The sequence below is a fragment of the Eucyclogobius newberryi genome, unplaced genomic scaffold (assembly GCF_026437365.1).
Source record: "Eucyclogobius newberryi isolate DKJ021-1_F unplaced genomic scaffold, fEucNew1.0.hap1 SCAF_18, whole genome shotgun sequence".
In the NCBI taxonomy this organism is placed as follows: Eukaryota; Metazoa; Chordata; class Actinopteri; order Gobiiformes; family Gobiidae; genus Eucyclogobius; species Eucyclogobius newberryi.
The window spans coordinates 4,336,779-4,362,110 of record NW_027315812.1 but is presented as its reverse complement, the minus strand read 5'-3'; the positions used below and the strand labels follow the sequence as shown (position 1 = coordinate 4,362,110).

At 47.8% G+C, this 25,332-nt stretch overlaps 2 protein-coding genes and 1 non-coding gene across 5 annotated transcripts in view; all 3 read left to right on the top strand.

Moving 5' to 3' along the window:
* The window catches only part of LOC140364871 (gamma-aminobutyric acid receptor subunit rho-3-like), a 37,573-nt gene extending 37,529 nt beyond the window's left edge, over window positions 1-44 (top strand). Inside the window, exon 10 of the mRNA XM_072451258.1 lies at window positions 1-44. This exon is cut by the window's left edge and continues 312 nt beyond it. Coding sequence (XP_072307359.1) covers window positions 1-24 — 24 coding nt within the window. The 3' untranslated portion in view covers window positions 25-44.
* A 10,457-nt stretch (window positions 45-10,501) lies between these two features.
* On the top strand, window positions 10,502-25,097 carry LOC140364305 (uncharacterized). 3 transcript variants are annotated; one of them, XM_072450403.1, is made up of 13 exons: window positions 10,502-10,712; window positions 13,846-17,260; window positions 17,356-17,551; window positions 17,617-18,019; window positions 18,150-18,286; window positions 18,345-18,559; window positions 18,624-18,875; window positions 19,090-19,172; window positions 19,296-19,481; window positions 22,468-22,591; window positions 22,657-22,706; window positions 23,602-23,668; window positions 24,314-25,097. In XM_072450403.1, the coding sequence occupies exons 2-13, from the start codon at window positions 13,856-13,858 to the stop codon at window positions 24,524-24,526; spliced, it is 5,331 nt and encodes a 1,776-aa protein (XP_072306504.1). In that variant the 5' UTR covers window positions 10,502-10,712; window positions 13,846-13,855; the 3' UTR covers window positions 24,527-25,097. The 3 variants fall into 3 exon arrangements, with proteins under 3 accessions (XP_072306504.1, XP_072306503.1, XP_072306502.1); XM_072450402.1 differs by lacking the exon at window positions 10,502-10,712 and having other exon boundaries at window positions 13,789-17,260; window positions 17,374-17,551; window positions 24,314-25,096; XM_072450401.1 differs by lacking the exon at window positions 10,502-10,712 and having other exon boundaries at window positions 13,789-17,260; window positions 24,314-25,096.
* trnal-aag (transfer RNA leucine (anticodon AAG)) lies at window positions 10,841-10,922 on the top strand. The gene has a single exon. It is a non-coding gene; the product is annotated as a tRNA-Leu (tRNA).
* Window positions 25,098-25,332: the final 235 nt, after the last annotated feature.

The following is a 25,332-nucleotide window of genomic DNA, read 5'->3' as shown; positions in this document are numbered from 1 at the left end:
TACTGGAGCCTCTACTCCTCCTGAAGAACTCTACTGGAGCCTCTACTCCTGAAGAACTCTACTGGAGCTTCTACTCCTCCTGAAGAACTCTACTGGAGCCTCTACTCCTCCTGAAGAACTCTACTGGAGCCTCTACTCCTGAAGAGCTCTACTGGAGCCTCTACTCCTCCTGAAGAACTCTACTGGAGCCTCTACTCCTGAAGAACTCTACTGGAGCTTCTACTCCTCCTGAAGAACTCTACTGGAGCTTCTACTCCTCCTGAAGAACTCTACTGGAGCCTCTACTCCTCCTGAAGAACTCTACTGGAGCCTCTACTCCTGAAGAGCTCTACTGGAGCCTCTACTCCTCCTGAAGAACTCTACTGGAGCTTCTACTCCTCCTGAGGAACTCTACTGGAGCCTCTACTCCTCCTGAAGAACTCTACTGGAGCCTCTACTCCTGAAGAACTCTACTGGAGCTTCTACTCCTCCTGAAGAACTCTACTGGAGCTTCTACTCCTCCTGAAGAACTCTACTGGAGCCTCTACTCCTCCTGAAGAACTCTACTGGAGCTTCTACTCCTCCTGAAGAACTCTACTGGAGCTTCTACTACTCCTGAAGAACTCTACTGGAGCCTCTACTCCTGAAGAACTCTACTGGAGCCTCTCCTCCTCCTGAAGAACTCTACTGGAGCTTCTACTCCTCTGAAGGACTCTACTGGAGCTTCTACTCCTCCTGAAGAACTCTACTGGAGCTTCTACTCCTCCTGAAGAACTCTACTGGAGCTTCTACTCCTCCTGAAGAACTCTACTGGAGCCTCTACTCCTCCTGAGGAACTCTACTGGAGCTTCTACTCCTCCTGAAGAACTCTACTGGAGCCTCTACTCCTCCTGAAGAACTCTACTGGAGCTTCTACTCCTCCTGAGGAACTCTACTGGAGCCTCTACTCCTCCTGAGGAACTCTACTGGAGCTTCTACTCCTCCTGAGGAACTCTACTGGAGCTTCTACTCCTCTTGAAAGAGCTGAAGAACTCTACTGGAGCTTCTACTCCTCTGAAGAACTCTACTGGAGCCTCTACTCCTCCTGAAGAACTCTACTGGAGCCTCTACTCCTGAAGAACTCTACTGGAGCTTCTACTCCTCCTGAGGAACTCTACTGGAGCTTCTACTCCTCCTGAAAGAGCTGAAGAACTCTACTGGAGCATCTACTCCTCCTGAGGAACTCTACCGGAGCTTCTACCCCTCCTGAAGAACTCTACTGGAGCTTCTACTCCTCTGAAGAACTCTACTGGAGCTTCTACTCCTCTGAAGAACTCTACTGGAGCTTCTACTCCTCCTGAAGAACTCTACTGGAGCTTCTACTCCTCCTGAAGAACTCTACTGGAGCTTCTACTCCTCCTGAAGAACTCTACTGGAGCCTCTACTCCTGAAGAGCTCTACTGGAGCTTCTACTCCTCTTGAAGAACTCTACTGGAGCTTCTACTCCTCCTGAAGAACTCTACTGGAGCTTCTACTCCTCTTGAAGAACTCTACTGGAGCTTCTACTCCTCCTGAAGAACTCTACTGGAGCCTCTACTCCTCCTGAAGAACTCTACTGGAGCTTCTACTCCTCTTGAAGAACTCTACTGGAGCTTCTACTCCTCTTGAAGAACTCTACTGGAGCTTCTACTCCTCTTGAAGAACTCTACTGGAGCTTCTACTCCTCTTGAAGAACTCTACTGGAGCTTCTACTCCGCTTGAAGAACTCTACTGGAGCTTCTACTCCTCTTGAAGAACTCTACTGGAGCTTCTACTCCTCTTGAAGAACTCTACTGGAGCTTCTACTCCTCTTGAAGAACTCTACTGGAGCTTCTACTCCTCCACAGAATTCCTTATTAGTCACGTATGTAGAACCATGAACTTTCAGACTTTAGAACGGTTTCCTGAAGTTCTCCCTGTGTCGCTGAGGTTTGAGGCTCTTCTGGAGGACGTGGATCCAAGAACGTTTCACGCCTCAAAAGTCCTAACTGGGAGAAGTTAGGTTCACGATATTTGAACGATCCGTGTCTCGTGCTCTCGATGACAATCAGCTTTATTTCCTCGATTTAATGTCGAAAATAAAAACTGTGGAGGTCATTTATTTTGAAAGATTTTCACGCTCACGTTGAACCTGGATCTGACCCTGTAAACGAGGGCGTGGTCTAATTTACACAATGTTTATTATTTGAAAAATACAGAAAATAAAACCTAGTTTTGTGTGAGTCCATCTGAAGATTCTCTAATTCTGACTTAGTTTGGTGACCGAACCTGCGTTAAAGGCGCAATGGACGATTTTTCGGCGATTTGAGAACTCAAGCGAAAGTGCACATGCCGCTCCCCCGTGCGCATGCCACTCCCCCGTGCGCATGCCACTCCCCCGTGCGCATGCCACTCCCCCGTGCGCATGCCACTCCCACGTGCGCATGCCACTCCCCCGTGCGCATGCCACTCCCCCGTGCGCATGCCACTCCCACGTGCGCATGCCACTCCCCCGTGCACATGCCACTCCCCCGTACATGCCACTCCCCCGTGCCCATGCCACTCCCCCGTACATGCCACTCCCCCGTGCCCATACTACTCCCCCGTGCCCATACTACTCCCCCGTGCACATGCCACTCCCCCGGGCGCATGCCACTCCCCCGTGCACATGCCACTCCCCCGTGCACATGCCGCTCCCCTGTGCGCATGCCACTCCCCCGTGCCCATACCACTCCCCCGTGCCCATGCCACTCTCCCGTGCGCATGCCACTCCCCCGTGCACATGCCGCTCCCCCGTGCACATGCCACTCCCCCGTGCACATGCCACTCCCCCGTGTGGACTGATACAACACACACGTGCGTTTGTTTATTACGGATCGCATCATCTCTCGTCTCCCGTAGATTTCCGTCTCTTCTGAGCTCGAACTGTCTTTCTCTGTCTTAATTCTGTCCCGTCACTGAGGGAACTATATTATGATAGATCAATGCGCTTAGACACGCGGAAACGTGCTGCTCGTGGGGACGAGCCGCACGAAACTGCAGGTGAACGAGGCGCTGCAGGTGAACCAGGCTCTGCAGGTGAACCAGGCTCTGCAGGTGAACCAGGCTCTGCAGGTGAACCAGGCTCTGCAGGTGAACCAGGCTCTGCAGGTGAGCGAGGCTCTGCAGGTGAGCGAGGCGCTGCAGGTGAACCAGGCTCTGCAGGTGAACCAGGCTCTGCAGGTGAACCAGGCTCTGCAGGTGAACCAGGCTCTGCAGGTGAACCAGGCTCTGCAGGTGAACCAGGCTCTGCAGGTGAACCAGGCTCTGCAGGTGAGCGATAGGTGCGTTCTATGATTGATACGTGGCAGGACTAATGTGCCGTCCACGCCACGTGGAAATAAGACTCGTCCAAAATCGTCCATTACGCCTTTAAATATTTAGTTTTACTTCTTTTAAGTTGCAGTTTGTGATGAAATTTTGACAAATAAGTTCAAGATGACAGGAAGTAGAACTGATTTTATTTTACACTTTCAGCAGATGAACAAAACGACACTGAAAGATGAAAGACGTGAGGCCAGAGAGTCAGAATCCCTCTGTGATGTCATCAGTGTGCGACACATGGACTAAATAAAGGTGTTTTATGGTATTATTGTGTGTCAGATCAGAACTGTTGTGTCATTTATGTGGAGTTTGGCTCTTGTTTACAGTCTGGTCGCTATGGTAACAGCTGTGGAATCAAATCAAATCAAATCAATTTATTTTTGTAAGGCCCAAAATCACAACAACAGTTGCCTCTGAGGGCCACAGGGAGAAATGAATCAACAATGTCTGTGGTGGCGATGGAGTCAGACAATGTCTGTGGTGGCGAGGGACGATGTCCCAGGGTCCTCTGTCCTTAGACTCTCCTTCTCGGCCAGGAAAAACTACAAAAAAAACCTCTTTGGGAAAAAAGCGTAGAAACCTGGAGGAGTTCCAGTGAAGGAGAGATCCGACTCTCACAGACGGACACGAGGAGACTGGAGCTGGAGCCACTCTTCAGGCAGATGAGGGACCGACTGAGGCGAACTGGACCCACTCTTCAGATGAGGGACCGACTGAGGCGAACTGGACCCACTCTTCAGATGAGGGACCGACTGAGGCGAACTGGACCCACTCTTCAGATGAGGGACCGACTGAGGCGAGCTGGACCCACTCTTCAGGCAGAAGAGGGACCGTCTGAGTTAAGCTGGACCCACTCTTCAGATGAGGGACCGACTGAGGCGAACTGGACCCACTCTTCAGGCAGATGAGGGACCGTCGGAGGCGAGCTGGACCCACTCTTCAGGCAGAAGAGGGACCGTCGGAGGCGAGCTGGACCCACTCTTCAGGCAGAAGAGGGACCGTCTGAGGCGAGCTGGACCCACTCTTCAGGCAGATGAGGGACCGACTGAGGCGAACTGGACCCACTCTTCAGATGAGGGACCGACTGAGGCGAACTGGACCCACTCTTCAGATGAGGGACCGACTGAGGCGAGCTGGACCCACTCTTCAGGCAGAAGAGGGACCGTCTGAGTTAAGCTGGACCCACTCTTCAGATGAGGGACCGACTGAGGCGAACTGGACCCACTCTTCAGGCAGATGAGGGACCGTCGGAGGCGAGCTGGACCCACTCTTCAGGCAGAAGAGGGACCGTCGGAGGCGAGCTGGACCCACTCTTCAGGCAGAAGAGGGACCGTCTGAGGCGAGCTGGACCCACTCTTCAGGCAGATGAGGGACCGTCTGAGTCGAGCTGGACCCACTCTTCAGGCAGATGAGGGACCGACTGAGGCGAGCTGGACCCACTCTTCAGGCAGATGAGGGACCGTCTGAGTCGAGCTGGACCCACTCTTCAGGCAGAAGAGGGACCGTCCACACAGGGCAGAGACACGTCACCAGGGGAGGGGCATCTGGGTCCACAGGTCCTCAGGAGTGAGAGAAAGAAAAAGAAGGCGGTGAACAGTTTGCAAGTGGAATTAAAAAATAAATATTGTTTGATAGCATAAGTAGTCAGAAGAAGAGGATAGTGCTCAAGCTGTCATACTTCCCCAGCACAGTTACTCCTAGGGCAGCGTAGCTGAAGCTGTGGGTTTATCTTTCTGTTCCTAACTACTCTGACCATAAGCGATTTCGAAGAGGAACGTTTTAAGTCTGGACTTAAATGAAGAGACTGTGTCAGCATATTTAACATGGGTCGGGAGCTGATTCCATAACACAGGAGCTTGGGAGCTAAACGCTCTACCTCCTACAGTACTTTTAGAGACTCTTGGCACCACCAGAAGGCCGGCATTCTGAGAGCGAAGAGCTCTGTTTGGATGATATGGTTCTATAGCATCTTTGAGGTAGGATGGGGCCATGTCATTTATGGCTTTGTAGGTCAAGAGTAGAATTTTGAATTTGATTCTGGACTCGACGGGGAGCCAGTGAAGAGACTTCAGCACCGGCGTAATGTGCTCTCTTCTTTTTGTTCCTGTTAGTAATCTTGCTGCTGCATTTTGAACCAGTTGAAAGCTTTTTATGGAGCTTTTAGGACACGCTGCAAGCAGGGAGTTACAGTAGTCTAATCTAGTCGTTACAAATGCATGGATAAGTTTTTCGGCATCACTTTTAGGCAGGATTCTTCTGATTTTGGCTCTTGTTGTGCAAATGGAAATAGGCTGTTTTACAAGCTTGATTTATATGAGCTTTAAATGAGAGCTCCTGGTCAAATAAGACTCCAAGGTTTCTTACAGTAGAACTGGAGGCTACACTGACATTGTCCAGTGTGACTATCTGCTCAGATAGAGAGTCTCGTAGATGCTTAGGGCCAAGCACAATGACCTCGGTTTTTTCAGGGTTAAGAAGCAGGTAGTCAAGTGTCATCCAGGTTTTTATCTCCTTCACACAAGTACTAAGTCTGTCTACTTGATCGCTCTGATCAGGTTTCATTGATAAATACAGCTGAGTGTCATCTGCATAGCAGTGGAAGTTAATGCCATGCTTTCTGATAATGTTGCCTAATGGCAGCATATAAAGAGTAAACAGAATTGGACCGAGTACCGAACCCTGTGGCACACCGTAAATTACTTTAGAGCTTGGTGAGGAGCTCTGGTTTACATTAACAAATTGGAACCTATCAGATAGATAGGATTTAAACCAGCTGAGGGCTGTTCCTCCAACACCTACATCACATTCTAACCTCTGCAGTAGAATGTTGTGGTCGATGGTGTCAAACGCTGCGCTGAGGTCCAACAGAACCAGGATTGAGACCAGTCCATCGTCAGCGGCTAATAACAAATCATTTGTGACTTTAACTAGTGCAGTTTCAGTGCTGTGGTGGGCTCTGAACCCTGCTGTGGTGGGCTCTGAACCCTGCTGTGGTGGGCTCTGAACTCTGCTGTGGTGGGCTCTGAACCCTGCTGTGGTGGGCTCTGAACCCTGACTGGAAAACTTCAAATAAGTTATTGTCCTGCAGGTGGCGACAAAGCTGTTTTACTACAACTTTTTCAAGGATTTTAGAGACGAAGGGAAGATTTGAAATAGGTCTGTAGTTTACCAATAGGTCGGGATCTAGATGAGGCTTTTTCAGAAGAGGTTTAATGACTGCATGTTTGAAGGACTGTGGAACATAACCACTTTCTAGTGAAGTATTTATTATATTAAGAATAGGGTCTATAATTAGGGGGAGAATGTCTTTGAGGAGTCTGCTTGGAATGGGGTCTAGGACACAAGTTGAGCTTTTAGAGGACATAGTGGCTGAAGTTATCTCTGCTTGATCAACAGCTGTGAACCTTTCTAAGTTTACAGGTGGATTTATATGGGACGTTAGATTTACAGCTTGGGCTAGTTCTGGGCTAATAGCGGGGGTAATTTCATCTAATTTATCTCTGATTTTTATTTTATTGTTAAAAAATAGGAGGAAATCATCAGAGCTAAGTGTAGCTGGGATTGAGGGCTCTACTGCTGTGACAGTTTGTTACCATGGCTACAGTGATGAAAAGGAATTTAGTGTTACTTTTGTTGACTTCTATTAGATTTGAATAATATCTGGTTTGGGCCTTACGCAGAGCCTGCTTATAGGACAGCAGGCAACTTTTCCATGCTTTTAGGGATTCTTCTGTGTGAGAGCGACGAAATAATCCCTCTAACTTTCTAACTCTTTGTTTATGTGAACGCAGTTCTTGGTTGTACCATGGGGAGGCGCGCTTTGGCCTAATGACCTTCTGTTTTAACGGCGCGACAACGTCAAGAGCAGACTTCAGAGAATTCATGGTCAAGTCGACGCATTGATCACTTAAACTGGGACTAAAGCTGTTCTCAGCAGGATCACATGACATGATCACATGACATGATCACATGACATGATCACATGACATGATCACATGACATGATCACATGACATGATCACATGACGTGATCACATGACATGATCACATGACGTGATCACATGACATGATCACATGACATGATCACATGACATGTCACTGAATATTGGCTCTATTATTTCTTTGAATTTTGAGATAGATTTTTCAGATATTGTCCTTTTCATTATAACTTTATTTTGTGGGACTGGATGATCTTTAAGAATAAACTGAAAGGTAATTAGGAAATGATCTGACAATATAGGGTTTTGAGGGAGGACAATGAGGTCACTAATCTCTGTTCCATACGTTAGGACAAGATCCAGAGTGTTCTTGTGAGTGTGAGTCGCTTTATTTACATTCTGAGTGAAACCAATGCTGTCTAACAAGGCGCTGAAGGCATTACTGAGAGAGTCATCACTCATGTTCACGTGGATATTAAAGTCTCCAACTATAACTATTTTATCCCAGGCTAACACTAAGTTTGATATAAAGTCAGAAAACTCTGTTAAAAACTCTGAGTAGGGACCAGGAGGTCGGTAGATAACTATGAACAAAACTCCTTTTTGGTTTTTCATATTTGGACATGTGATCGACAGCATAAGGCTTTCAAATGAGTGAAATGCATTGTTAGTTTTAGGGCTCATGAGTAGGCTTGAGTGGGAGATCACTGCCACACCACCACCTCGGCCTGTGCTCCTGGCAGTCTGAAAGTTAACATGGCTGGGTGGGGTTAACATGAGTGGGTGGGGTTTACATGGGTGGGTGGGGTTAACATGGGTGGGTGGGGTTAACATGGGTGGGTGGGGTTAACATGAGTGGGTGGGGTTTACATGAGTGGGTGGGGTTAACATGGGTGGGTGGGGTTAACATGGGTGGGTGGGGTTAACATGAGTGGGTGGGGTTTACATGGGTGGGTGGGGTTAACATGGGTGGGTGGGGTTAACATGGGTGGGTGGGGTTAACATGGGTGGGTGGGGTTAACATGGGTGGGTGGGGTTAACATGAGTGGGTGGGGTTAACATGGGTGGGTGGGGTTAACATGGGTGGGTGGGGTTAACATGGGTGGGTGGGGTGGACTCATTTAGTCTGACGTAGTCGTCTTGTTGAAGCCACGTTTCAGTTCGAGCTGAAGATCTATGTTATAGTCACTAATTAATTCATTAACTAAGAGCGATTTGGAGGAAATTGCTCTAATGTTTAGCAGTCCACATTTTACGTGTTTATTCATTTGTGTATTTGTGTCATTTGTGATTGTTATTTTCCTTCAGTTATTTGGTCTGACGCCTGAAATATTTTTTCTGAGATGTGACTTTTTGGCATTATTTGTACGAGGAACATGAGGGACACACACAGTCTCTATCTGTCTTGAATCTGAACACTTCACATGTAACAGAACGGGCGAGAGTTCAGCGACAGAGGAGCGTCTTGAACTGCTGCTCTGCACCTGGGGCTCATCCCTAGATGGTCACTTAACACGACATCTATGTTATATTTGTGCTCACGTCCAACCAGGAAGTACAATTATAAACTACACAAATGTTGAGTCAAATCGGAAATATAATTGTGTGAAATGTGTAGTTTGTGTTTTGTTTGAAAGGCATCCTGGCTCCGCCCACAGCACCTGGCTCCGCCCACAGCACGTCATCACTTACAACTTTCTGTGTATTTCAACTTTTATTCATCTTTTCTGAGGCAGTGTAAAGATATGATCCATATTCCCCACATTGAATCCCTCCAAACTAAGTGCAACACACGAGAACACGCTCTGTCCACGTTTCCATGGCAACGGCGGCAGCACTGACGCAGATCGTGCAGCGGTTTGGCCCCTCCTGAGGCTCTCCTCCCGCGCGGCCTCAAACCGCCCTCAAGCCCGTGTCAAAGGTCACAAAAGTGCGCCAAACTTCATAATAATGCGTTTAAAGATCATAAATGTGCGCTAAACTTCATAATAATAAGTCTAAAGGTCATAAACGTGCACTAAACTTCACAATAATAAGTCTAAAAGTCATAAATGTGCGCCAAACTTCATAATAAGTCTAAAGGTCATAAATGTGCGCCAAACTCCATAATAATGCGTATAAAAGTCATAAAAATGTGCTAAACTTTATAGTAATGCTTCTAAAGGTCATAAAAATGCGCTAAACTTCATATTAATGCGTCTAAAGATCATAAATGTGCGCCTAACTTTATGACAATGCGTCTAAAGGTCATAAACGTGCGCTAAACTTCATAATAATACATCTAAAGGTCATAAAAATGCGCTAAACTTCATAATATGTCTAAAGATCATACAAATGCGCGCGTCTAAAGGTCATAAACGTGCGCTAAACATCATAATGCGTATATAGGTCATACAAATGCGCTAAACTTCATAATAATGCGTCTTAAGATCATTACAATGCGCTAAACTTCATAATAATCCGTCTAAAAGTCATAAACGTGCACTAAACTTCACAATAATGCGTCTAAGTGTCATAAAAATGCGCTAAACTTCATAATAATACGTATAAAAGTCATAAATGTGCGCCAAACTTCATAATAATGCGTCTAAATGTCAGAAACGTGCACTAAACTTCATAATAATACGTATAAAGATCATAAACGTGCGCCAAACTTCATAATAATGCGTCTACAGATCATAAACGTGCACAAAACTTCATAATAATGCGTCTAAATGTCATAAACGTGCACTAAACTTCATAATAATGCGTCTAAATGTCATAAACGTGCACTAAACTTCATAATAATGCGTCTAAATGTCATAAACGTGCACTAAACTTCATAATAATGCGTCTAAATGTCATAAACGTGCACTAAACTTCATAATAATGCGTCTAAATGTCATAAACGTGCACTAAACTTCATAATAATGTGTCTAAATGTCATAAACGTGCACTAAACTTCATAATAATGTGTCTAAATGTCATAAACGTGCACTAAACTTCATAGTAATGCGTCTAAATGTCATAAACGTGCACTAAACTTCATAATAATGTGTCTAAATGTCATAAACGTGCACTAAACTTCATAATAATGCGTCTAAACTTCACTTTTTAATGTTTGTGTGACATGTGTGTTCTGCGCATGCGTGTCTTTGCGGGAGCGCGTGCGCGCGCTGTGTAAATGTGTTTAATTTGCTTCGAAAACGCGTTCAAACTGTGGATTTGGACAGAAATAGACTTGAAACTTGACTTCAGCTTTTACAAATGTGCGATGGGAACGTGTTCAGCTCAAATGCAGCTCTGAAAATGTGCTTTTTACCGATGGAAATGTGCTTTTTACCGATGGAAATGTGCTTTTTACCGATGGAAATGTGCTTTTTACCGATGGAAATGTGCTTTTTACCGATGGAAATGGTGTAAAAGTTGATGAAGCTGCGGATCTAACGTCATCACGGTAAGAACTCTCTCTGTCTGTTTGTTTGTTTGTTTGTTTGTTTTTGTTTGTTTGTCACGTGGCTCAGGTGCAGTGGTGGTGCTGTACTATAGGGGGCTCTATTTGACATGACCGTGTTTATTGCATGTGGTAGCGTGGCCGAGCGGTCTAAGGCGCTGGATTAAGGCTCCAGTCTCTTCGGGGGCGTGGGTTCGAATCCCACCGCTGCCAACAGTATTTTATTACTTTATTACTTTATGAAGAGGTCAAAAAAGCACAATATTTCACACAAATCTATCACAAAGACTCGGTAACGAGGCCCAGCTCGTCCAGACAAATGCTCTGTTTTTACAATGAAAAGGACAGATTTGAATCACGCTTTTCCTCGTTAAGTCTGAATTAATCTTGATTTAATTGCAGTCGTTTTGTCCTCGTTTGACTAACGACTGAAGCCATTGTGTCAAAAGAGTACAGGATATTCAAATATCACAATAACCCAGATATTACACCTATTAACTGCCATATCACAGCCTCATTTAGCACTTAAACAAGTGCTTTTCACACAAATCACTGCCAGAAATAAACACATGGAATATATTATATTACTATTATTATATATTATTATTATTATTATTATTATTATTATTATTATTATTATTATTATTATTATTTACACTGGATTCACTGAAACGATAAAGTCTGAAATATAAAACACATTTAGTTTTATTTGCTTCATAATTTCATACATATATTTGATATCTACAGTTTATATAAAGATACTAAACTGTGAATAAGACTCAGTTCTAAACTTTCATGAATTGAACAAACTAATAATAATTGGATATATATGTATTTTATATTTCTGAAGTATCGGGCTGTGAAGATATGAATACGATTTTTTTATCTAATATTTTTAAAGCTCTTTTGATTTTAATGCATCTCATTTTGTCATCAACACAGCATTTTTAACACTTTGACATGTTTTTTAAAAGACAAATTAGAGTCCAAAGTATTTCTGTTCATTTACAGTTTGAGTCTAAAAATATGTTTGAAAATTCCATATAAAGAATGTAAAAAGTCAAAACCATCAGTGAAGACGAGCCACGTGTGAATGTCAAGAAGAAAAGCTACAAAAAGAACTGACCAAAAAAATATGAAGTGATAAAATTAGAGTTAAAGGTGATATTTCTGAACATTATAAACATTTACCTTTTGTCTGATATTTAAACCTACATTAAAGACACGTTTAACGCAAAAGATCGTCTGAATATGGAGAAACTCTCAATAAAATCCAGATTTTTAGTTTATTGGCCACGCCCACTTCCTGGCTTTTAGATTGGGGGCCGTCCTCCCGTATTTTGGACGGGCATTTTATTAATGAAGCTTAGGAAAAAAAGGGAATATTATCATTAAATCGTTGGACCCTTGTCCGCCGTGACAGTTTACTGCGTACAAGTGAAAATTTGCATGCTCCGCGCTGATTGGTCAACAAAACTTGTGTGCTCGGCTCTGATTGGCTGCTGAGCCGTGGTCCGGAGAATGCTGAAACTTCTTGTACAAATGCGCTCGATGATACGGGAAGCCAATATGATCACACTCCGCCACTTATGAGCCGCGTGTGGCCATCATTTAGAAAAAAATGGTGTGTTTCCGGTAACATCCAGGCCAGGAGGTCGGATTATTTATTTATTTTTTAAATATATTTTAAAATACTCGCACAGGTTTTGCAGACAGTTTTCTTTTCTCAGAAGTGAGCGCTTCACATTGGTGTGGCCGTATTGATATGCAGATATTGAATAAAATAGGAAAAGAGCCGCTCTGTTGTGGTCCGCGCCGTGGTCCGCGGCGCTATCGCCCTGCGCGCGTGTTCGCTGAGCTCTACGTTCACTATTGTTCTTATTGTCACTTGATGATGTGAGCACTTTTCGACAGTCTCGCCAAATAACTTCACCACTGAAACACCGGCGTGCATATCGCCCATGGATCTATTATATTATCATAACATGGCTGCGGTCTGCACGCGGCCCAAATATGAGCCTCTGCGCCGGTTGCATCTGCAAACATGGACGCGCCCGTAGGTAAAACCAAACCTATGAAAAGTGCGGCGTTTTTCATATCTTACGATCCCCACAGGTGATTTTTTCCCGCAGCTTTTGGATTCTCTCACAATTTGACGTTCTCGAAATTACGGCCAGTGAATATGCGATAAAATGTTTAAGGTCGGGTTTTGAAATCCAGCTCGGTCAGGTTTTCTTCTTGGCCTAAGAGAATGGCAAGCGCCGTCTGGCGTAAATTACAGCGCTTTTTTTATGGCGTATGGCGTAAAGTCAAACCGCGTTAAAAGCGCCGCTTTATTTTGTAAAAGCGTCGGAAAATACGCCGCGATATGCAGATTGGCTTTCCATAACCGGAAATGGTTTAAGTACTTTTTATTAGTCTGGAGAATGCCGAAGCTACTCGTATTTTCGCCTAGTCGGCCCCCGCACAAAATTATTTGGACGGGGTGTTTTCAAATCCTATCTAAAAGCCACGCCTACTTCCACATTTAGTGTTCTTATTTATTCACTCTAAACATGAGTGGTCAGCTGTAGGAAAGTGCGAGTGGTCAGCTGTGGTCAGCGTGCTGATGCAGTGCTCAGGCAGTAGGGGGCAGTGGTGTGACAGAGGATGACCGATGGTGAGGGTTTAAAAAGAGGAGGGACAGAGAGGCGTGTCCCCGGCACCGAGCTGCCCCGCGATTGGCTGACAGGTCTCAAAGCGTGGCCTAACTAGGGGCTGTTGAGTGGGGCAGAGCGGGGGGAGGCCAGGGGGAGGCCGGGGGGAGGCCGGGGAGGCGGGTGAGTGGCAGGCACATGTGAGATCAGAGTTATTCTGGGGTGTGAGTGGTGTGAGGGGGAGCGAGGGGTCTGAGGGGGTGTGAGGGGGTCTGGGGCAGAGCGAGGGGGTGTGAGGGGGTCTGGGGCAGAGCGAGGGGGTGTGAGGGGGTCTGGGGCAGTGCGAGGGGGTGTGAGGGGGTCTGGGGCAGTGCGAGGGGGTGTGAGGGGGTCTGGGGCAGAGCGAGGGGGTGTGAGGGGGTCTGGGGCAGTGCGAGGGGGCCCATGTGCTTTCTCACACCAGCTGCCCATGCGCTCAGTCGGTTCTGTTCCTACCGCAGGCCCCTCGCCATGGGCTGCTGTTTCAGTAAAGAGCTGCCGCCGCCGGACGAGAGGAGCGGTCTGCTGGAGCCGCCGGCCCCGGACACCGCCGCCCGCGAGCGCCTCCGGCAAGTGGTCCGGCATGTGGCAACAGAGCTGAGCGAGCAGGACGAGAAGGGCAACATCACCAAAGCGACACGTGGGACTGAACCCAATGGGCTTTTGCTAAGAGGACAGACCCCCACGAGGAGCGGGACGGGGCCGGGAGCTCCCCAGGCTATTATTATCTCCACCGGTCCCACCAGCGACAGCCGCTCTGCCAACACGGGACCAACAGGAGCGCTGTCCGCCGGTCCTAAAGCGGTAACGAGCAGAGACAAGTTCATCAAAGACTCTTCCAAATGCTTCTCCGCGAGTCCAGAAGTTCAGGATCGAACGGAGGTAACGCTTAAACTCACCACAGACTGTTGTGCTACACGGACCCCTGAGCGCGTGAGGTCATTTCTCCCCCACGTCGCCCCAGCCCAGGAAAGGCCCGTGCTGAGTGGAGCGGGCAGTGTTTTGGGGGATACCGGTGACGAGGTGTGCGTTGTGACCGCCGCCCTCGGGGAAGGCTTCGAAAAGCGGACCCAGAGCTTCTACAGCCTTTGCCCCATCGACGCCGAGGACCTGGACCACGGCGACGGCCAATCCCTCGCCCCGGAGCCGCAGTCACGCGACCCGGGAGAGACGGCGAGCGCTCGGACTTTACCTGCCGAGCCCCCCGAGCTGTCCCGCGACCAGTATCCCGACGCCGAGAGGTGCGAGGAGACGTCGGCGAGTTGTCGGGGAAATAACGCAACTGTTCAATTCCACAAACGAGATTTTAAACCGGCCGATCCCTCCACCGGTCGCACGAGCTTCCAGTCGTTTCCCGAATCAGACTTTAGCACGGCGGTTCGGAACGTTCACCTGGAGGAGAAATCGAACAAAACAACGGACCGACAACAGGGAGACGAGGGGGAGCGAGGCCTGACCGAGACGGAGCAGTGGTCAGGAGCAAGATGGCCGGCGGAGACGCGTGAGGGCGGAGACGCTGGATTTGAGACGGCGACAGGCGCAGACGAGCCGGCAGAGGAACAAGCGGAGGGCGGTTTGAGCGGCGTACCGGCTCAAGAACCAGAGTTTGAACCTAGATTACATCCGGCTGAACCAGGGCAGACCGCTGAAGAGGACTGGTCAAGTTCAGGACAAGGAACAGACTTGACCGATCCCGACGTCGTGTCCAAACTCCAAACTCCGGATAAAGAAAACGGCTTCGATGAGAATTCAGAGGAGCAGACGGGAGAAAAGAGTCAGAACGAGCGGCGTTTGGAGACGGCATCTTCAACCGCGGGTCCAACGCCGCCGCGGCTTCACACGACTGACGATACGGTCCGGACAGACGCCGCGCCACGTCATAGTCCAAACCGACGGGATGTCACCGAAAGGAGTTTAGGACCCGCCGTCGCGCCGGGAGAACGGGACATGCTCGGCACTGAACCTCAACATCAGGTCCGCGGAGAAGAACCTTCGCCGTCAAGTCCCCGCGCGGTGGAAAGTATGAGTGCGACGCAACGGGAGGATCTGAGACGGCGTGAGGTGAGTTCGCCCGCCGTTTGTGACAAGGAGACGGAGGCTGATCCCCGGCACTCGTCTCCCGATGTCACGAGCGCCGAGGAAACGCAGGCGGAGTCAAGCCACGCCCTAAAACGCACACAAGACGAGTTTAATCTGCAGCGTTTACTTGACCACGAAACGGAGAAATCGCACCGAGAGCAGACGGAAAACAGACTCCCAAATCAGGTCAGGTCAGAGTTAGGTCAAAGTGAAGACGGGACCGCCGAGGAGTCAGGTCAGAGGGAAGACAGGACCGCCCTGGAGTCAGGTCAGAGTGAAGACAGGACCCCCCTGGAGTCAGGTCAGAGTGAAGACAGGACCCCCCTGGAGTCAGGTCAGAGCGAAGACAGGACCCCCCTGGAGTCAGATCAGAGGGAAGACAGGACCGCCCTGGAGTCAGGTCAGAGGGAAGACAGGACCGCCCTGGAGTCAGGTCAGAGTGAAGACAGGACCCCCCTGGAGTCAGGTCAGAGCGAAGACAGGACCCCCCTGGAGTCAGGTCAGAGCGAAGACAGGACCCCCCTGGAGTCAGGTCAGAGGGAAGACAGGACCGCCCTGGAGTCAGGTCAGAGGGAAGACAGGACCGCCCTGGAGTCAGGTCAGAGGGAAGACAGGACCGCCCTGGAGTCAGATCAGAGGAAAGACAGGACCCCCCTGGAGTCAGGTCAGAGGGAAGACAGGACCCCCCTGGAGTCAGGTCAGAGGGAAGACAGGACCCCCCTGGAGTCAGGTCAGAGGGAAGACAGGACCCCCCTGGAGTCAGGTCAGAGCGAAGACAGGACCCCCCTGGAGTCAGATCAGAGGGAAGACAGGACCCCCCTGGAGTCAGATCAGAGGGAAGACAGGACCCCCCTGGAGTCAGGTCAGAGGGAAGACAGGACCCCCCTGGAGTCAGGTCAGAGGGAAGACAGGACCCCCCTGGAGTCAGGTCAGAGCGAAGACCACAGTTTAGCTTCAGATTATGAAAATACAACTTCAGCTCTGAGCGTTTGTCCCAAAACATTACTGCTGCCTGCCGTGTGCGTGGATGGAGGTCCTCGCGAAATGACCACGGGAACGGACACGGCGCCAAGACCGCACGACATCGAGAAGTACAGGAAGTGTTTTCCTCTCACACAAGAAGAGCTGTTAGAACACACAGAACATACAGAGCGTGAGGGCAGTTCAGAGGAACCCTCAGAGGAACCCTCAGAGGAACCCTCAGATGAACCCTCAGATGAACCCTCAGATGAACCCTCAGAGGAACCCTCAGATGAACCCTCAGATGAACCCTCAGAGGAACCCTCAGATGAACCCTCAGAGGAACAGGCTGATGCACACGTGCACCACAGCGCCCCCTCTCCAGACCAAAGGGAAGTGTCCTGTAGTCCTGTGAACGGGGGAGAGCCGGCGTTTGCAGAGGTGGATCCAGGTCAGATAGACGTCTACGCCTCCACTCCGTCCTACGAGATCCACTGTGGCCCGGCCCCGAGCTGCACGGCGCCCCTGGAGGATGAGGAGTGCGGCATGAGGCACATGGTGTCGGAGCTGCTGGGGGAGGAAGTGTCTGCGTGCCAGCTCTACCCGCACATGTGGATCAAACTGGGGCTGGAGCAGAGCTGTGAGGGCGTGGCTCAGGGCGTGGCTCAGGGCGTGGCTCAGGGCGTGGCTCAGGCAGAACCCGTCCCACCGACCAGCCTCGAGCACGTCCCGGTCTCTGTGTCGGAGCTCCAGCCCGCCATGGCTCTGCTCGGGGCCTTTCCGTACAGCATGGTGAGCGCACAGGGAGCCTGCGTCTGGGACTGGCACACGGGCAACGTAAGTCACACTCTTCTACCTTCTCATGTGTCTCCTGCAGATCCCTTTGAATGTGTTCTCCCTTTAACAAATGTAACATGGGGATTATGTCTCAGGAGCCTCAGGAGCCTCAGGAGCCTCAGGAGCCTCAGGAGCCTCAGGAGCCTCAGGAGCCTGTGACTAAAAGTGTCCTGAATCCTGAGGCCAAGGCCTGGACCGGAGCCACGTTCACCTTCAGCACTGAGACTCCAGAGGATCAGTGGGTCCAGTACGGCAGCGTCCAGCCTGACCACGTCCAGCCTGACCACACCGGTGCGTAACTGAAGGAGGAGAATACAGGGAGAGGCTGCTCTGTTTAAACTGTCTTCTCTCCTCAGGCTTGGCCCCAGAGCTGTGCCTGGAGACCATGGGGCTCCTGGAGCCCGACGTTGTCTTCGACCCCTGGCTTCAGTTTGAGCTGTTCTGCTCAGAGACCACTGTGAACGGAGAGACACCGGCTCTGAGCCTGGCCCCGGCCCTCACCTCCACGTCTGCCCCCGCTCCGGAGCCTGCCCTGGCCCCTGCCCTGGCCCCTGCCCTGGCCCCTGCCCTGGCCCCTGCCCTGGCCCCTGCCCTTGGCCTGGCCTCGGAGCCTGCTCCTGTCCTGGCCCCTGCCCTGGCCCCTGCCCTGACCCCAGCCTTGTATTCTGAGCTAAACTCTGTGTCGTCCCTCAATGTTGACCCGGTCCCAGACGTGGTCCGGGAGCAGCTGCAGAGGGTCCTGGAGTCCTGCCTCAGCAGGTACACACACACACACACAGACACACACACACACACACACTCTCACACACTCTCACACACACACTCTCACACACACACACACTCTCACACACACACACACACACACACTGTAACCTCCCTCTCTGTCCAGGGAGCACCTGAGTAATGACCTTTACCTGAAGTCTCAGATGGACAGGGACCAGTACCTGCCCATCTCCACCCTCATCAGTCTGGACCAAGTGAAGTCTGTGACCTCTGACCTGGAGCTCATCAAAGACATCCTCAAATGTACATTTACATAACGAGCGTGTTGTGATGATCCAGCTGATGAATGTCTCTGCCACAGCGCTGCCCCTGGTGCAGGTCGCCCCCTGTGGGCAGAAGTTCAGACCGCATCAGAGCAGATGTGTGGTGATCCTCAGGGAGATCCCTCAGACCACGCCCCTGCAGGAGGTGCAGGCGCTCTTCACCTGCCACAAGCTGCCCACCTTTCTGAGCTGTGAGTTTGTGAGAAACGACAACTGGTTTGTGACGTTTGAGTCGGAGGCGGACGCTGAGCAGGTGATGTTTCTCCTCTTCATGTGACGTTTGTGCCAGGCCTGTTGTGTTCACCCTCTTGTCTCAGGCCTACAGATATCTGCGGGAGGAGGTGCGGGAGTTCCAGGGAAAACCTCTCATGGTGCGAATCAAGGCCAAAACCATGGCAGCCACGACCTACGGCCCCAAGCCCAAAGAGCCCGGCCCCGGGACCTACTCCTACTACCCCCAGAACGGCCCCCAGAACGGCCCCCAGAACTGCCCCGAGCTGCACGAGCAACTGTACGACTTCACCAACGACATGTGGGCGGCACAGGGCCAGGACGCAGAGGGTAAACAGGTAACGGCACAAACAAACACACAAACAAACAAACACAGGCTCCTGATGCGGGAGGAATGTGACTACTGTATTAACTGTTTACTTGGTATATTTGTATACTTGGTATACTTGGTATACTTGGTATACTTGGTATACTTGGTATACTTGGTATATTTGTATACTTGGTATACTTATACTTATACTATACTTATATTTGGCTTTGCTTGTGTTTCAGACGCCTTCAGAGCTGGTGAATAACTTTGTAAATGGCGTTTCGGCCGGCGCCATCTTCAGACCGTTTAATCCCTTCAGGCCGAGGTAAGAAGATGCAGGTCAGAGCAGGCCTCGGTCTGACCTCGGTCCGACCCCGGTCCGACCCCGGTTCGACCCCGGTCCGACCCGGTCCGACCTCAGTCTGACCGTGTCCTTGTTCTGGTCCAGGAGAGGCTCTCGCTGGTCCCACTCAGACCAGAGACCGGCCCAGGACTCAGCGAAGACCTCTGCTGGTCAGAGACCGCACTACAGATCTGAGCGCGGCTTTGCCCCGCCACCGAGTCGAGGGCGGAGCCGAGGCAAACACATCAGAGGAGGAGCCAACGACTCAGCGCCCCCTGGAGAGCACAACAGGTACTTTAGGAGCACACAACGTCACACACAACATCACACACAACATCACACACAACATCACACACAACGTCACACACAACGTCACACACAACATCACACACAACGTCACACACAACGTCACACACGTCACACACAACGTCACACACACAAGTCACACACAACGTCACACACAACGTCACACACAACGTCACACACAACGTCACACACAACGTCACACACAACGTCACACACACAAGTCACACACAACGTCACACACAACGTCACACACAACGTCACACACAACGTCACACACAACGTCACACACAACGTCACACACACAAGTCACACACAACGTCACACACAACGTCACACACAACGTCACACACAACGTCACACACAACATCACACAACGTCACACACAACGTCACACACAACGTCACACACATCACACAACGTCACACACAACATCACACACAACGTCACACACACAATGTCACACACACGTCACACACACGTCACACACAATGTCACACACACGTCACACACAACGTCACACACACGTCACACACAACGTCACACACAACGTCACACACAACGTCACACACACGTCACACACAACGTCACACACAACGTCACACACACGTCACACACAACGTCACACACACGTCACACACACCGTCACACACAACGTCACACACAACGTCACACACACGTCACACACACGTCACACACGACGTCACACACAACGTCACACACACGTCACACACAACGTCACACACAACGTCACACACAACGTCACACACACGTCACACACAACGTCACACACAACGTCACACACAACGTCACACACAACGTCACACACACGTCACACACAACGTCACACACACGTCACACACACGTCACACACGACGTCACACACAACGTCACACACACGTCACACACAACGTCACACACAACGTCACACTCTTATGTCCTTTGAGTCGGATAAAGACTATACACAAGCTTTTAACCCCTAGCCCCACCCACTTCTGTGTTCACTAAGCCGTTTATCATATGTGTGTTATTATCATGTGTTATTATCATGGGTTATTATCATGTGTATTATTATCATGTGTGTTATTATCATGTGTTATTATCATGTGTGTTATTATCATATGTGTTATTATTGTGTTATTATCATGTGTTATTATCATGCGTGTTATTATCATGTGTGTTATTATCATGTGTTATCTGTGTTATCATGTGTTATCTGTGTTATCATGTGTTATTATCATGTTATTATCATGTGTTATTATCATGTGTGTTATCATGCGTGTTATTATCATGTGTTATCATCATGTGTTATTATCATGCATGTTATTATAATGTGTTATCATGCATGTTATTATCATGTGTTATTATCATGTGTGTTATCATGCGTGTTATTATCATGTGTTATTATCATGTGTGTTATTATCATGTGTGTTATTATTATGTGTTATTATCATGTGTTATTATCATGCATGTTATTATCATGCATGTTATTATCATGTGTTATTATCATGTGTGTTATCATGCGTGTTATTATCATGTGTTATTATCATGTGTGTTATTATCATGTGTGTTATTATTATGTGTTATTATCATGTGTTATTATCATGCGTGTTATTATGTGTTATTATCATGTGTGTTATCATGCGTGTTATTATCATGTGTGTTATCATGTGTTATCTGTGTTATCATGTGTTATTATCATGTGTTATTATCATGCATGTTATTATCATGTGTTATCATGTGTGTTATTATGTGTTATTATCATGTGTGTCATTATCATGTGTTATTATCATGTGTGTTATTATCATGTGTTATTATCATGTGTTATTATCATGCATGTTATTATGTGTTATTATCATGTGTGTTATTATGTGTTATTATCATGCGTGTTATCATGTGTTATTATCATGTGTATTACTTTCATGTGTTATTATCATGTGTGTTATTTTCATGTGTTATTATCATGTGTGTTATTATCATGTGTGTTATTATGTGTTATTACATGTTTCTGTGTTATTATCATGTGTTATTATCATGTGTTATTATCATGCATGTTATTATGTGTTATTATCATGTGTATTACTTTCATGTGTTATTATCATGTGTGTTATTTTCATGTGTTATTATCATGTGTGTTATTATCATGTGTGTTATTATGTGTTATTACATGTTTCTGTGTTATTATCATGTGTTATTATCATGTGTTATTATCATGCATGTTATTATGTGTTATTATCATGTGTATTACTTTCATGTGTTATTATCATGTGTGTTATTTTCATGTGTTATTATCATGTGTGTTATTATCATGTGTGTTATTATGTGTTATTACATGTTTCTGTGTTATTATCATGTGTTATTATCATGTGTGTTATTATCATGCGTGTTATCATGTGTTATTATCATGTGTATTACTTTCATGTGTTATTATCATGTGTGTTATTTTCATGTGTTATTATCATGTGTGTTATTATCATGTGTGTTATTATGTGTTATTACATGTTTCTGTGTTATTATCATGTGTTATTATCATGTGTTATTATCATGCATGTTATTATGTGTTATTATCATGCATGTTATTATCATGTGTTATTATCATGTGTTATTATCATGTGTGTTATCATCATGCGTGTTATTATCATGTGTTATTATCATATGTTATTATCATGCATGTTATTATGTGTTATTATCATGCATGTTATTATCATGTGTGTTATCATCATGCGTGTTATTATCATGTGTGTTTTTATCATGTGTGTTATTATGTGTTATTATCATGTGTGTTATTATCATGCATGTTATTATCATGTGTTATTATCATGTTTGTTATTATCATGTGTTATTATGTGTGTTATGTGTTATTACATGTTTCTGTGTTATTATCATGTGTTATTATCATGTGTTATTACATGTTTCTGTATTATTATCATGTGTTATTATCATGTGTTATTACATGTTTCTGTGGTGTGTCCAGGAGTGGTCAGAAGAGGAGAGAGCACATGGTCAGTGACAGATCCACAGAGCCTGGTCCAGATCTCACTCTGGCCAGTTTCCCTCCGCTCTCGGCCTCTGCAGCGCCCCCTACACACAACACCAGGGTAATGCAGCCACACACCACATGTCACAGTGTCCAGTGTCACAATGTCCCTGTGTTTGTCCCCAGGTCCAGTCTGCCCCGCCCCTTCTGAAGGGGGCGTGGCACGAGTCGCACAGGTAAGACTGAACACGCCTCTGTGTGTGTGTGTGTGTGTAGTGTTCAGGCTGATGGTGTGTGTTTAGTGTTCAGGCTGATGGTGTGTGTGAGTGTGAGTGTGAGTGTGAGTGTGAGTGAGTGTGTGTGTGTGTGTGTGAGTGTGAGTGTGAGTGTGAGTGAGTGTGAGTGTGAGAGTGAGTGTGAGTGTGAGTGTGAGTGTGTGTGTGTGAGTGTGAGTGTGAGTGTGAGTGTGAGTGTGTGAGTGAGTGTGAGTGTGAGTGTGAGTGTGAGTGAGTGTGAGAGTGAGTGTGAGTGTGAGTGTGAGTGTGAGTGTGAGTGTGTGAGTGTGAGTGTGAGAGTGAGTGTGAGTGTGAGTGTGAGTGTGAGAGTGAGTGAGTGTGAGTGTGAGAGTGAGTGTGAGAGTGAGTGAGTGTGAGTGTGAGAGTGAGTGTGAGAGTGAGTGTGAGTGAGAGTGAGTGTGAGTGTGAGTGTGAGAGTGAGTGAGTGTGAGTGTGAGTGTGAGAGTGAGTGTGAGTGTGAGTGTGAGTGTGAGTGTGAGAGTGAGTGAGTGTGAGTGTGAGAGTGAGTGTGAGAGTGAGTGTGAGTGAGAGTGAGTGTGAGTGTGAGTGTGAGAGTGAGTGAGTGTGAGAGTGAGTGTGAGTGTGAGTGTGAGAGTGAGTGAGTGTGAGTGTGAGAGTGAGTGTGAGAGTGAGTGTGAGTGTGAGTGAGTGTGAGTGTGAGTGTGAGAGTGAGTGAGTGTGAGAGTGAGTGTGAGTGTGAGTGTGAGTGTGAGAGTGAGAGTGAGTGTGAGTGTGAGTGTGAGTGTGAGTGTGAGAGTGAGTGTGAGTGTGAGTGTGAGTGTGAGAGTGTGTGTGTGTTTAGTGTTCAGGCTGATGGTGTGTGTTTTGTGTTCAGGAGTTCAGACGTTCAGAAGGACAAACCCGCTGAGACTTCTCCACCTTCTGCTCCAACTCAACACTCTGTACGTACTGCTCTGAGCGCCCTCTGCAGGTTCATGCTCGTACTGCTCTGAGCGCCCTCTGCAGATTCATGCTCGTACTGCTCTGAGCGCCCTCTGCAGGTTCATGCTCGTACTGCTCTGAGCGCCCTCTGCAGGTTCATGCTCGTACTGCTCTGAGCGCCCTCTGCAGATTCATGCTCGTACTGCTCTGAGCGCCCTCTGCAGGTTCATGCTCGTACTGCTCTGAGCGCCCTCTGCAGATTCATGCTCGTACTGCTCTGAGCGCCCTCTGCAGGTTCATGCTCGTACTGCTCTGAGCGCCCTCTGCAGGTTCATGCTCGTACTGCTCTGAGCGCCCTCTGCAGGTTCATGCTCGTACTGCTCTGAGCGCCCTCTGCAGGTTCATGCTCGTACTGCTCTGAGCGCCCTCTGCAGGTTCATGCTCGTACTGCTCTGAGCGCCCTCTGCAGGTTCATGCTCGTACTGCTCTGAGCGCCCTCTGCAGGTTCATGCTCGTACTGCTCTGAGCGCCCTCTGCAGGTTCATGCTCGTACTGCTCTGAGCGCCCTCTGCAGGTTCATGCTCGTACTGCTCTGAGCGCCCTCTGCAGGTTCATGCTCGTACTGCTCCTTCACCGTGCTTCTTCCTCTGCTTCTTCTTCTTCAGAAGCTGAGTTACGCACAGATCTGCCTGAAGTCGTCCTCCGGAAGCACTTCTCCCGTTCCTCACGTCGCCGGGGAAACCAGCCACACTGCAGGGGGCGCCGCTGAGCCACGCCCGGACCCTCCGAGTGCAGTGGAGGTGGAGCTTGTCCCCATGTACCCGGGACAAGAGGCCCTCGACCTCCACGACCTCCACGCTGAGGGCCCAGACTTTTGAACTCACGTGTTTCACTTTCACAGCAGAAAAAGGCCTTGTTCAGCCTCGTTCAGTCGCGTTCAGCCCTGAATCCTTTTAAACTTTTGTGCTGAACTCTTTGACTCTCTTTAGTTGTTCTGAAGCTCTGGTCGTTCTTGTGTTTGTCATTGTGTTTTATTTGAATCCAGAATGTGAACAGTTCTATTTCCGTCACATGAAGCTAAGAAATGAAAGACGCTTTATACTGCGCGTTTTTACTCCATATCCACGTATAAGTACTGTTCTTTGTACTTTGTCAGAGCTGGAAAGTAACACTACAAATACTTGACTAGCTGTATTTGTACGGATATTTTTTGTGTAGATTTTTTAACACTTTGAGAGATTGTCTGTTTAAAAGTGTTTTAAACGTGTTTTAAACATGTTTAAAGCGTGTTTTAAACGTGTTTTAAGTGTGTTTTAAACATGTTTTAAACGTGTTTTAAACATGCTTTAAACGTGTTTTAAACATGTTTCAAACGTGTTTTAAGCGTGTTTTAAACATGTTTTAAACGTGTTTAAAACATGTTTTAAACATGTTTTAAACATGTTTAAAGCGTGTTTTAAACGTGTTTTAAGTGTGTTTTAAACATGTTCTAAACGTGTTTTAAACATGTTTTAAACGTGTTTTAAGTGTGTTTTAAACATGTTCTAAACGTGTTTTAAACATGTTTTAAGCGTGTTTTAAAAGTGTTTTAAACGTGTTTTAAACATGTTTTAAACATGTTTAAAGCATGTTTTAAGCATGTTTTAAACGTGTTTTAAACATGTTTTAAACGTGTTTTAAGCGT